Source organism: Lissotriton helveticus, chromosome 3_1, assembly GCF_964261635.1.
Source record: "Lissotriton helveticus chromosome 3_1, aLisHel1.1, whole genome shotgun sequence".
Taxonomy (NCBI): Eukaryota; Metazoa; Chordata; class Amphibia; order Caudata; family Salamandridae; genus Lissotriton; species Lissotriton helveticus.
Window position 1 is genome coordinate 1,911,756,236 of NC_136061.1, and position 14,131 is coordinate 1,911,770,366.

Genomic DNA, 14,131 nt, shown 5'->3' on the forward strand with positions numbered 1-14,131 from the left:
TCCTTTCGCTTCTTCATTACATTAATCTTGTGTCTGCTTTTCCTTCTTCCTCAAATGTCAGCTATGTCAGTTATTTGCAGGAGACCGAAATCTTGCCATATTACAGTAGTTTTAAATAATACACTTGATGAATATACAAGTTTTGATGAGCAACGTTTATAAATTAAGATGTCTATACGCATAACATGAAGAATGAACAAGCATAGTAATGGTATTTCATATATTTGTATTGCCATTCGTATGACTTCCTTTTTTATTTTGAAAATTCACTGAAGACCACTGGACATATAATATATAAAGAAATTGTGTGTACTTCGTGGAGTTCTTTAATGTTTATTGAACCCATTTATTTGGTTTAATTTATTCTTTTGGCTTAGCTTTTTTTTAAATCAAATCTGTGCTGGGTATACTCCATTCCTGATCTAACAGAGTGGTAGTAATGCTTATTTTTAATTAATGTCTAGCTTCAGACACATGCTGAATGACAAATAACCTTTTAACGTTGAATGCAGATACATAAGACCTTTCTAGAGTGGCACAGTGAGTGAAAAAACAGTGGTGTGGAATGCTAATCAGAGTGACTATTGGTGGTTTAGACTATTTAGAAGCATTTATCCAATTACCATTGTGGGTTTACTTGTCCAGTATATCCCGGCTACCTGCCTCCGTTACATGTACTATATAAATGCTTCACTGCTCTTCCTATGCCCTCTTGGCGATACCAATGTTCCACTGCACAGGAGAGAAGCACACATTATTTCTTAGTTTTTCACTGCTATTCTTAGTGCACCAAATTTAAAAGATTATGCCCACCTTTGTGTAGGGTGAGCGGTAGGCCTGTAGGAGCGTGTGGTGCATAGGACAAGAATTAGGAGGAGTGAGAAGTATGTGTAAGGTTTTACCCTCAGCTTCCCTTTTCATATGCAACAATACTTGAGGAGGGTTACCTTATTTTGTTGGATCCTATTACTATCCACAAGACAGAAAGCTGCATTGCCACCGTCTCACTCGGATGAAGGATTGTTCACCCAAGTAAATAGGTGAAAATCACTGTGCGCCTTGTGGAATATATTTTAGGGTCCTCACCCTAGGGTACCACTTATGGCTTACTTCATCATCGGACCCTCGGCCCGCTCACCTAGTATGGAGGGACGAACTCAACACGTCTGTAAGTGGAGTTACTTGGCTAAGTGTTTTTTGGGATTGTGAGAAGAAATTAAAATTGCCAGCCGGATGCTACTATTTTTTTAATGGTTAGTCCATTGGCAAGATTAAACACTGTGCAATGTCATAGGGGAGTAGTGACCCTATACATCTGATTCCGCCATATTTCACCCGTTAGAATCGCCCATGTGGGTCGGTCAGCTTTCTTCAGGACCTGATTTTTGCGCTAATCCCTATAAGTGTAACTGGCCTTCATCGCCATGTTTATCCGTCTCTCTATAAAAAAAGGTTATAAGAAAGGCATGCACGCAAATCATACAGACCAGTATTTTGCACTTTTTCATTTTTGTATTGGTCTGAGCTGGGGAAGATAGAATCAAAAGCAATATGCAGTAATAAAATATCTATTTCTTTATACACTATACGTATTTTATCCCATGCACTTGTGCATATGGTCATGCACACTCGTGTTAAAAACCTCTTACAGTCTATATTACAGGTTGAAATAAGTATCAGGTATATATAATAAAAGAAAGTAATATTGCACACCATGCTTGTGATTTCAAAGGTATACAGAATTTACACCTACTTGGCCTATTTAGACAATAAGGCTTCATAGGTTTAATCTGGGACAGCGCTCCTTATAGTCACACTCTGTTGGAACAAATTGGTAAATAAACTCAAGCATAAGGTGTATATTAGGCGCTCTGAAAAAGGATTTTTAAACAGCACCCTGTATCAAGGAGCGGGAGCCGGCAGTCTCAGGTTTTATTCTCTTTCATGTTATGTGACCATACCATGATCGGGAGGTCTGTGAAAGAACTACAGATTTCTTGAGAATTGGTCTTTGTCCTGTAGATTAATAACCAGTATTTTAGTCTCAGATTCATAGTAGTGATTACATCGTAATTATAGGTTTTTGTTTCTTTAACAGAAAAATACTTCCTTTTCTTTGTCATGTGACAGTCAGGTGTTCTGCTTATGAACTACTAAATTTGTGGCAATTGTATATCTTTTAAGGATGTGGTGTAAATCCATCCTATTGAGGAATGTGCCCATTTTGATTTCTGAGTGAGGTAGTTCAACACTTAAGAACCATCTATGATATGGTCATGCATGATCTATTGTATATCTTATAGGACGTTTACCCACAGTATTTCTTTGTTCAGTCCTTTATGTTGTGTGGATAATTTATAAATTCACCGCTGTTATTTTTAAAATAAGAACTCTCACCTAGGTCTCTTGATTTTGCTTGGATTTGTTCTAGAACTATCCAATTGAGTTCTTGTGTTGTATGACCTTTTTGTAAGGTTATGTTCTGCCATTTTGGGTGTTAACCGTCTGCAATGTATATTGCTTCAATGTTCTCCTATTCTGATGCTCTCTTTTCGTGCCGTCATGCCTATACTCTTTTACATAACTGTTCTGGCGCGGACCTTTTGCCTAGTTATGTGCCGCATAAATGTTGTGCGGTTTTCTCTGAAAACTAGCCTCATTTATTATGCATGAGGACTCTCAGTATAATAGCAGGATTACCATCTTCTGCATAATAACTCTGTATAAGGGTCATCACAATCGTCATCCTTGGCCAACAAGCCCACAGTACCATGACACATCTAGGTAGAACCCCTGAGGATACCTTTCGGGTATAAAAGCACCACATCTTCGCGGGGCAGATAGAGGAGAACAGGCTTCCATGCTGACACGCTGAGGTCCATGCACGCAGACACTCCAGAATGCAGTGGTCTGACATCCCTTGTGGGGTGTCCAACTCGAGACCAAGATGGGGTCCTTTGCTCTCCCACATCAGGTAGCGGGGTTGGCTCTAGCCCAAGGGGATCCTTAGCTATACACCCGCATACATGCTAGGTACATTACGGTTTGCATCATACGAGTACACATTTTATTGTTATGTATCTATATGCCTACATATATTCATTGTTTTAGCACTATGGTAGAATTCTCCCTTTTCTTTACTCTGTTGGTGCTTATAACCGTATATATATAGGTTTATGTCTAATGGTTGTTGCAGCACACGTATTTTATACTAGAATGACGCTGGTTCAAGAAATACTTATTGAAAATGTCCCCACCATTTATTCTGTATATCTCTGAGACCAAGTGAGCACGAGTGACTGAGCGAAAAGTACTGTACTGTTTCCATGATCCCCGAGGGGTCAGGGTTGTCATGTTCGATAACTATTCGCTCCTTGGTAAGAGGGGCTCATAGTAGCACTTAGTGGTTTACAGACTAACATCCTGGGGGGGGGGGGGGGGGGGGGGGGGGGGGTTCTAGAAACAGTCTTGACACAATCCCTTAGTTTATGTTGTCTAAACATGCAGATCCTATAGGGAACTACACAACACTAGTTGTGTCTTATCATTTTCTTGACGTAGTCTGAGGCGATGGTATATGTAGTCACACATACTCGGGGCTCGACAAATCCACTCAACCGCTCGCATTAGCGGGGTAAATTTTATGAGGTTGAGCTATTTTTAGGTCCTACTCGCCCTTTCTGGCGAGTAGGAAAACATACCAACATTTGTCCTCCGTCTTTGAAAACGGAGCAAATATGACAAGATAACAAGATTTAAAGGCCTTTTTATTGCTCACAAAGCAAATGAGCAATAAAGAGGCCTTTAAATCTTGTTATCTTGTCACATTTGCTCCGCTTTCAGAGACGGAGGTCAAATAGGTTACTGTTAGGTCGAGGAGATTTTCCAAGGTACTAGACCTGTAGGACTAGTACAATTTTTCAGATTTTTTCGAGCCCTGCATACTAAGGGAGGGTCTTCCTTTGCCCTTGTAGGAGTCTCTAGCATAGCTCCATGATTTGAGTGTTTAGCTCTCTTCCTTCTTCGTTTTTTTTAAATTATTCTTTCTAGGTAGTTGCATTTTCTAAGTATTTCAGCCGGATCTGCTGCCTGTTTTAAAAATTCTTTAGTGGACTACAGTTCCTACGTAACCGTAGGAACTGACCATATGGCAAGTGTGAGATAGCTCCTGCATTAGATGGGAGGATAGAGGGGACGGAATGCGATGTCATTCCTTCATATATCTCTCCTCTCCTATATTCGCAGTCTCCTTTTTCCGCCTGGCCTCAGTATTGTTGTTAGCAAGATACGTGTGGGAAATCACAATTCACACAAATCACTGCGAATAAAACGAAAAAGGGAACAGATTTCCTCTATAATGTTTTTGATTGCTCCAACCTCCATCCCTTCTTTGCAAGTTTTACAAAGTTATCATTTATCCTTCACATCTCCACCGTTCTTAAGCATATTAGATAAAAGAACACTTACCTGAACTTTTTTCCTTTTGTTCAAGGGACAACTGCGAACGGGGCCCAACAGAGGGATCTGAAGTGAAAGACCCTACAAGAAGAGGAACACAAGAAAGCGACTTACTATTAATGTGATTTCCTGTATTACCAGTAAAAAAGTACATTCAGAAATAAGTACTGAGTACAGTGAGCATTTCCTTTACCATGCTACTGCAACACAGTGTTACAAAATTGTTGGAGAATGCGGGCATAAAGTCCATTAGTCCGAGATAATGGAAAGCCTAATAAAACTGCTGATTCGTGGTCAAGAAAAACTAGAATGGGCTATTGAGAGACAGACAGATAACAACGGCTCAAGCCGACAGAGATGTTCTAGGCTTCACTTACCCAGCAAGTGGAATGCATACATAAGGTTGCTGAAGGTCAAATGCAAACGCCCACGAGCCCCCAAGGGGTATCTTCAGGACACCCTCACATATCCCTCCTAAAGTATCAACATGGTGAAGACCCGGATGCTTCCTTTACGAACTTTGAAAGACTGCCCAAGCCTGTGGTTGGCAGGAAGGACATGGCCTTTCTTTTTAACTCCGTTGCTGACCGGGGAGGCCCAAGCTCCATACCAAGTGGCTAACTCCACAGGAAACACACCTTACAAGGACATCAAGACCATCATACTGTACCATTTGGGAATGGATCCCGAGGCGTATATGGGCAAGATTTAGAAAGGAACGAGTTAACCCTGGGGATACAACCCCAAGAGAACAGCAAAGAACAAATAATGGATCTAATTTATTTGGAGAGTTTCTTGAAGCCTTACCAACACCAACGTTGGTTACATCAACAACCACACCTCTGTGGACCAAGCCATAGAGATGGCAACATCCTTTACTCGGGCCAACCAAAAACACTAACTTTTGCACCCGATAGGTCTTCTCGATATGTCAAAGGACACATGCGGAATGAGAAGAAAAACGCCAGGCCATCCCAGGAGCCTCTGAAAGACAAACCCTCTAGAGGGGATAACGTTCCTTTAAGCGGGTCCCAATGCTATGAGTGTGGGGAATGGGCTCATATAGCCAGAACCTGTCCCCAAAAGAAGCCGACGGAGGAACAGATGGATGTCAGTTGCATATCCAAAACCATCCCCTACACTAAAGAAATGGGTTTGGGCTTCTATGTAAGTCTCAAACTCAATGGGGAGAATGTAACAACTTTATTAGATTCGGGTTGTAGGCAGTCCATTGTACAGAGCACGTTGGTTAAAGACTTTCAGATCTGCCCGGAGAAAAAGACCCCTATTCGCTGTGTTTACGAGGACGTCAGAATATATCTGAAAGCTGAAGTCCCCATCACACTACCCAATGCCAATTCTCTTCTGGTGAGTGTGGGAGTGTTGGACAATTTATCTGAACAACTCATTTTGGGAACAGATAACCCGGAATTCCTCTCCTTACTTAAAAAAAACTGAGGGAGACTACAACACCCCCTGATACGCTGCTCACACAATCCCCCTGGCTTTCGTACAGATCATTTCAATATGCTTAGATCCAAGACCCAACACTCCATAATGCCTGGCAACAAGCCAAGAACCCAATGACACCACCTTTGTTTCCCTCATTAATTGTCAAAAATAATCTGTTATACCGGATAAACACAGCGACCCCCCTCTCCCCTCCCCTAGCTAGTGGTCCCCTAGAGATTCCGCAAACAGATATTGTTTTTTGTCCATTCACACCTCTTAGCAGGTCATAGTGGACCGGAAAAAACAATTCGGACAATGTTGAGGTATTTTTATTGGCCAGGGATATACGCTAATGTAGACAAATACTGTAGGGAGTGTGAAATATGTCAGAAGAAGAACCCCTATAAACCCCCTCCTGTCCCTAACAACCTATACCAATTATTGATAACCCTTTTGAGAGTATTAGTATGGACTTAGTAGGTCCACTCCCAAAATCAAGAAAAGGATATAACTACATACTGGTTATTGTCGATTATGCAAACCGATATCCGGAAGCCTTTCACCTGCGAACACCGAACGCGAAAAACATTAGTGAAAAACTACTCAAATTGTTTTCGAGGATAGGATTTCCCCGAGAGATATTGACAGACCAGGGTACTCCCTTTATCTCTCATTTAATGAAACACGACTGTAAAACCTTGAACATTACCCAAATCAGAACCTCGGCTTATCACCCTCAAACAGAGGGTCTGTGTGATCGCTACAATGTTACCTTAAAGTTAACCTTAAGAAAGATGTTAACCACTGAGGGGAAAGAGTGGGATATGTTGTTTCCCCATCACCCTCTTGGTCATTAAAAGTCAGCATCAGAGAAGTTTAGGTTGTTCTCCCTTTGAGCTTCTTTATGGGAGACAACCACAAACCTTACTAGAAATGACAAGAGAAGCATGGGAACAAGAGAAACAAGAAGATACACAAAACCTTCTAGATTATACCCAGAATCTAATAAACCACACACAGAAACTAAGAGACTTTGCTCACGACAACTTAGAAAAGGCTCAAAGAAGTCAACAGTTGTCCTACAACAAAAGGAAGAAATGACGACAGTTACAAGTCTATGATTGAGTGCTCTTACTCCTACCTTCCTCTATACCCCATAAAAAGGCAGAATGGAAGGGACCTTATGAAGTTATTGAAAAGATAGGCCTCACTGCATTCCGGCTACGCCTCTCTTCAACCAAAATGCAGATATATCATATCAACATACTAAAGAAATGGTTGGGACCCCTTCCCAAAGACATCCACTTCGTTTTATCTGACCCCAAACCTGTTCCTTCAACGGTGACTCAATTGCCCATAAATGAACATCTAACAAAAGAACAAAAGGTATCCCTTCAGGCCCTCTAAGAGTCCTTCTCCCCCATCTTTTCTGATCTTCCCGGAAAGACCTCAATAGTCGAGCATGCCATTGTTACCCCACCAAACAAAGTAATAAAACAACATCCCTACAGGATACCAGCCGCTAGGAGGGCGGCGGTTGCTGCCGAAATAGAAAACATGTTACAAAAAGGAGTCATAAAACTGATCTTCCCCCATTGTCATAGTTCCGAAACCAGACGGTTCTATTCGTTTTTGTATTGATTACCAAGAGTCGATGAGCTCATTGAGAAATTAGGCAAAGCCTGGTATATAACCACTCTTGATGTAACGAAAGGCTATTGGCAGGTACCACTTAAACTGGAAGATCAAGAAAAAACCACCTTTAGTACTCCTGATGGGTTATACAAATTTATTGTCTTGCCTTTTGGATTACATGGCGCACCAGCAACATTCCAAAGGCTTATGAATAAGGTTCTCCCCCAACACCAAGAGTACTCCTCAGCCTACATAGACGATTTCATAATATTCAGCCCTAATTGGGAACAACATCTCGTCCATTGTAGGAAAGTGTTCCAAGCACTCAAAACCGCAGGGCTCCACGTAAACTCCAAAAATCCAGAATAGGCTTCAACAAAGTCAAATATTTGGGTTATTTGTTAGGGGGGATGGGGTTATCGCCCCCCAACAGGAGAAAGTAAGACCAGTCTTAGACACCCCCTTCCCTACTACCAAGAAGAACATTAGATCCTTTGTGGGCTGATTAGGCTACTACATCTGACTTATACCCAATTATTCTGAAATAGCAGGCCCATTAACCAACCTATTGAAGAAAGAAAAAAAGAACAAAGACCTAATAAATCTCCCCCCAAGCAGCCAAAGGGGCATTCCACGTACTTAAACGAGCCCTAACCTTGAGCCCTATTCTTATTTCCCCTGATTTCAAGGAACCCTTTATCTTACAAACAGATGCTTTGGATGTAGGTCTGGGGGTCGTCCTTTCCCAACAAACAAAAGAAGGGATAGAACGCCCAGTCCTCTTTATCAGCTGTAAATTATTTCCAAGGGAGAAGAGGTATTCTACGGTTGAGAAAGTGCTTGGCAATAAAGCGGGCTGTAGAGAAGTTGCATTACTATCTGGAGGGGTCTCCTTTTGTCCTATACACTGATCACGTCCCCTCTTGTGGATGAACCGTAATAAAGGGAAGAACCCACATATCCTCAGGTGGTTTTTAGCCTTACAACCCTACTCATTTGAGGTCAGTCATAGGAAGGGGGCCGAAAACGCCAATGCCGACATCCTTTCACGCCTCTCTCATTTCCCCGATCGGGAAAAGTCTGAGGATGGGGTGTGTGAGATAGCTACTGCATTGGATGGGGGGATAGAGGAGACGGAATGCGATGTCATTCCTTCATACATCTCTCCTCTCCTATATACACAGTCCCCTTTTTCTGCCTGGCCTCCCTATTGTCAGCAAGAAACGGAGTGTGGAGAAACAGCAGGCGGTCCCTTTAAGATGGAGCCGAGGCAGGACATCAGGGAAGACAATACACTTCAAGAAGGAGGGGCAGTGTACGCTTTGTGTTGTTCGGTGGCCGACTCAACTGTGCGCGGGACAGAAACGCGGAAGGAAAGACTCGGCGAGAAGGACCTGAGGAAAGATGAAGACTCAACAACCGTGGAGGAAAGACAACCGAAGCCCAAGGGAGTCTGTGGTTTGCCAGCAAGCGGAACGCCTGCTCCCGGAGGAGGAAGAAACGTCAAAGCAGAGAGAGAGCAGACTGCAACTGCGGAGTCACCACGCCACGGCCCTGGACGTGGCTCTTCCAGGTGCGTGGACGGTTACGGGCATTAAAAATGGGTTGCGACCTAGAGGGACGGGCGGTGGGGTAAAGGGCGTTCAAAAAGACAAAAAAAATCAGTGCGAATAAAACGAAAAAGGGAACAGATTTCCTCTATTTTTTTTTATTGCTCCAACCTCCATCCCGTCCTTGCACGTTTTACAAAGCTATCATTTATCCCTCACATCGACCCCTTCTCAAGCATATTAGATAAAAGAACATTTACCTGAGCCTTTTCCCTTTTGTTCGAGGGACAACTGCGAAAGGGGCCCAACAGAGGGATCTGAAGTGAAAGACCCTAAAAGAAGAGGAACACAAGAAAGAGCCGAACTATTAATGTGATTTCCTGTATTACCAATACAAAAGTGCATTCAGAAATAAGTACCGAGTACAGTGAGCATTTCCTTGACCAAGCTACTACAACACAGTGTTACAGCAAGTTTTCTCTTAGTGATCTAGGGTGAAAGCTGTCAAACCTCAATACGTTATGTTTGGCTGTCCGTTTCGGATATGTGTCAATTTTGTAGTTTTAATATTCATGGACAACTGTTACATCTAAAAAGGTCAAAGATCTGTTGCTGAAAGTGTGGGTACATTTTAGATACCCGTCTTGTGTGTTTAGCCAATTGATGACATTTAGTGCAGTTGCATTATCTCCTTTCCAGATGACGAGTATGTCATCTATGTATCGTTTCCAAGTATTATGTGCGATCTGTATGGGTTGTTATGGAGAATCACTCTTTTCCAAATTGTATACATACTGCCCAGCCACACTAGGAGCAAATGTACTGCCCATCGAAGTTGCATGAGTTTGCAAGAACAGGGTTCCCTCAAATTCAAAACATTTTTTCGTAAGTGCAAGTCCAAAACATTCCATTACAAATTTAACTGGGGTTGATTGAGTCTATTCCTATGTATCTAGGATTTTCTTAATAACCTCCAAGGTTATGTCTTGTGGGAGGCTTGTGAAGAGACTTTCTACATCTAGCCAGAGCATTAGATTTTCATTTTTTTTCATTTTGATAACTTTATTGCGGTCATAGACCATAAAAGCACAGATAAAATATATACATATACAAGATAAAATGCATAAATAATTAGGAATACGTGGTTAAAAAGTTAGTAAACAGTAAGTTATCAAAGGAAAGGTAACAAACATCACGATTAATCACAATTTATCGCAATTCATTAGAGTGAGCCTTCTGCGCCACATACCATATAAAAACCGGGAGACCGCAAACACAATAAAAGGGGAGGTGTCATATCTTAAGATTCTAGCAGCTTGTGCACATTGTCTTAGACCAAGACTTCTGCATAACGGTGCCAACCAGCATCTCCGTATTATACTATAAGCTGGGCAGAAGAATAAAACGTGAACGATATCCTCTTTAATATTATTGCAGACTGGGCAAATTCCCTCCTCTCGTCCATCCCATTTACAAGTAAATGCCCCAATAGGTAGGAAACCATGTCTTAATTGTGTATAAAGTTTTCTTGCAAGGGGAGGCTGTATTAAGTCCAAGAACTCCTCCCTCTTGGACACTAGTTTTACCTGCAAAAATTCTGTGGACAATCTGCCCAAAGTTGTCGAGCTATGCAGCAGACTTAGGTTGTAGTATCTCAAGGAGGCCAAGAGCTCTATTCTCTTCACTTCCGGGCAGCTCACCTCCGGGGTCTCCCATAATTGGGGCATACCAATTTGATGTACAAGGGCTTTAATATGTGCTAACCAGGGAATATTCTTGTTCTTCAACTGCCCCCATACTGCAGGGAATTCAGCTCTATAATCCTCGAGCTCAGGTACTGTCCAAAGCCTTCTCCAATACAGGAGGTCGAGCAGCTAGCAGTTCTGAGATGGACTCTAAACCTAGATCTAGTCTCAGGGGAGTGAGCGGGGTGCTCTGGGGGAGGCCTACCAAATTCCTCATAAAGGCCTGCTCCACCTTAAGAAGGCTTGGTGTACTCTTATGGCCCCAGAGTTCTGCACCGTAGATCACAGCTGGTCTAGCTTGTGCCCCGTAGATCTCAAGGGCTGGGGCAACTGGCCTAAACAGGGTTGTTCTCTGGAACTTGCCAATGCCCCCTACGATCTGCGACAACCTCAGAGCAGACTTTGATACCTGTGGGCCCCAACTGAAATCTTCAGTCAGGGTAACGCCCAGGTATACAAAGGTTCTCACCCTTTCCAGCGGGACACCATTTAATACAGGGTTAGGGCGGTGCGCTTTGGGGGATGAAAGATCATAAACTTCGTCTTTGTTAAATTTACCTCCAATCCCCTCAAAGCGCAGAATGATACAAAACCGTTCAGAACCCTCTGGATACCTGATGATGTTCGAGACAACAACAAGGTGTCGTCTGCGAACATCAGAGCAGGCACCCGACCAGTGGCCAACCATGGAGCATCACTGTCCCTGACATTGTCCAGTTCACCCACCAGGCCATTTATATAAAGACTAAAGAGCGTGGGAGCCAGGGCACAGCCCTGGCGTACGCCTCTGGTCACGGGGAAGCGAGCTGATAATTCCCCGTTCTTCCCGCATCTCACCTGGGCGTAGTTCCCTGCATGGAAACGCTTCAAGACGTCTAGTAGATAGGGCGGGAGGTCTAGTTCTTTCAGGACCCTCCATAAACTCTCCCTGGGGACAAGGTCGAAAGCGGCCCGCAGGTCTACGAAGACAAGATAGAGGCTGCCACCCTCTACTCTTGCTGTCTTCCAAAAAAGGACCTGCAGCCTAAAAATTTGGTCCAGGGTCGAGATTCCAGCTCTAACGCCAGCCTGAAGGGTAGTCAATACTTTATGCTCCTCCATCCACCCCAGCAGTCTATCCAGGAGGACTAGGTCCATTAGCTTCTGCGAAGTATCCAAGAGGCTAATCGGCCGATAATTTGATGGCACTAAGGGGCAGCCCTTCTTAAAGATTGGGACAATCTCGGCCCCTGCCCAGGTGTCCGGTAACTTAGCTCCCCAAAGGACCGCATTAAATAAAACAGCCAAGTACGGCGCCCAGATTTTTGGCTGGGAGCGGAAAAGATCTCCACTTAAAATGGGTTGCGACCTAGAGGGACGGGCGGTGGGGTAGAGGGGTAAAGGGCGTTCAAAAAGACAAAAAAAATCAGTGCGAATAAAACGAAAAAGGGAACAGATTTCCTCTATTTTTTTTTATTGCTCCAACCTCCATCCCGTCCTTGCACGTTTTACAAAGCTATCATTTATCCCTCACATCGACCCCTTCTCAAGCATATTAGATAAAAGAACATTTACCTGAGCCTTTTCCCTTTTGTTCGAGGGACAATTGCGAAAGGGGCCCAACAGAGGGATCTGAAGTGAAAGACCCTTAAAGAAGAGGAACACAAGAAAGAGCCGAACTATTAATGTGATTTCCTGTATTACCAATACAAAAGTGCATTCAGAAATAAGTACTGAGTACAGTGAGCATTTCCTTGACCACGCTACTGCAACACAGTGTTACAGCAAGTTTTCTCTTAGTGATCTAGGGTGAAAGCTGTCAAACCTCAATACGTTATGTTTGGCTGTCCGTTTCGGATATGTGTCAATTTTGTAGTTTTAATATTCATGGACAACTGTTACATCTAAAAAGGTCAAAGATCTGTTGCTGAAAGTGTGGGTACATTTTAGATACCTGTCTTGTGTGTTCAGCCAATTGATGACATTTAGTGCAGTTGCATTATCTCCTTTCCAGATGACGAGTATGTCATCTATGTATCGTTTCCAAGTATTATGTGCGATCTGTATGGGTTGTTATCATGGAGAATCACTCTTTTCCAAATTGTATACATACTGCCCAGCCACACTAGGCGCAAATGTACTGCCCATCGAAGTTGCATGAGTTTGCAAGAACAGGGTTCCCTCAAATTCAAAACATTTTTTCGTAAGTGCAAGTCCAAAACATTCCATTACAAATTTAACTGGGGTTGATTGAGTCTATTCCTATGTATCTAGGATTTTCTTAATAACCTCCAAGGTTATGTCTTGTGGGAGGCTTGTGAAGAGACTTTCTACATCTAGCCAGAGCATTAGATTTTCATTCTCCACAATGTCAAGATCTGCAAAACATCTGCAAAACATCTTTTGTATCTTTAATGCAAGTCTTGGTTTTCTGTAAAATTGGTTTAAAAAAAAGAATCAAGAATTGCGATAATGGTTCTAGAAGTGACCCTATTCCCAAGACTATGGGTCTACCTGGTGGTGGGTCTCGGTTCTTGTGCATCATATTAGAGCCAGACGTATCAGTATTGCCAATGCTTGTAATATTTTTAAATCAGCACTATGAGAGTGCATGTTTTCCTGCTTTCTGTCTACGTTTTTTTTCCTCTGTGCTCCATTCACTTCACCCCTCTCACCTCCTCATGTTTGCTGTCCCTTGCTTCATCATTTATTTTATTAATGTTTTTCTGAATTCCTGGGAGATCTATGTTGGTGTCGAGCGGCTCCCTCTCTTTTTTCGAGGTCATACTGGCACACACTTTTCTAATTTTATTTAGGCACTGTTCTAAAATGAACACCCTCCAGGTTAGAGATGTTAATAAAAAAGGTCACTGTGAGTTACCACATACGCGCACACGTGTAACAGGGTGAGCAGGTGCATAAATCACAACACACAGCAGTAAGCATCGCAACACATGCATGAGCGTCAGCAAACATTTTGGAATCAGTTTTAATTAATTGAAACCCATTTCAATGCCGACCATAAATGTGCATGTGTCTTGACATGTGTTTGAATATTTGCCTTCCAAAACTGAACCTATAGCAAGTCTAACACCCAGTCAGCCCATGCAATCTTTCAGAGATCCATCCTCTAATCTTGCACAAAAACTCTGGAATCCATTTTGGTTCCATAAGACATGGCCAACATAGATAAAATTGGAATGTAGGTTTGTCTAGAACTATCCCCACCCTTACTTATTTCACATTTGACTGGCAAGCATCCAATTCATAATGCTGAAGGAGCTGGCACAAAGTATGAGCAAGTTGCCTACA

The 14,131-nt window shown here is 42.6% G+C and overlaps 1 protein-coding gene across 20 annotated transcripts in view; it reads right to left on the bottom strand.

Annotated features, from left to right (window-relative positions):
• The window catches only part of NAP1L4 (nucleosome assembly protein 1 like 4), a 1,123,813-nt gene that overhangs the window by 863,926 nt on the left and 245,756 nt on the right, over positions 1-14,131 (bottom strand). For 17 of the 20 annotated variants that reach the window (XM_078682909.1, XM_078682913.1, XM_078682901.1 and 14 more), the window contains 3 exons: positions 12,395-12,466; positions 9,356-9,427; positions 4,468-4,539 (listed from right to left, as the gene is read on the bottom strand). In XM_078682909.1, coding sequence (XP_078539035.1) covers positions 4,468-4,539; positions 9,356-9,427; positions 12,395-12,466 — 216 coding nt within the window. The remainder of the gene's footprint in view (positions 1-4,467; positions 4,540-9,355; positions 9,428-12,394; positions 12,467-14,131) is intronic. The other 3 variants (XM_078682917.1, XM_078682906.1, XM_078682904.1) reach the window with 2 other exon arrangements.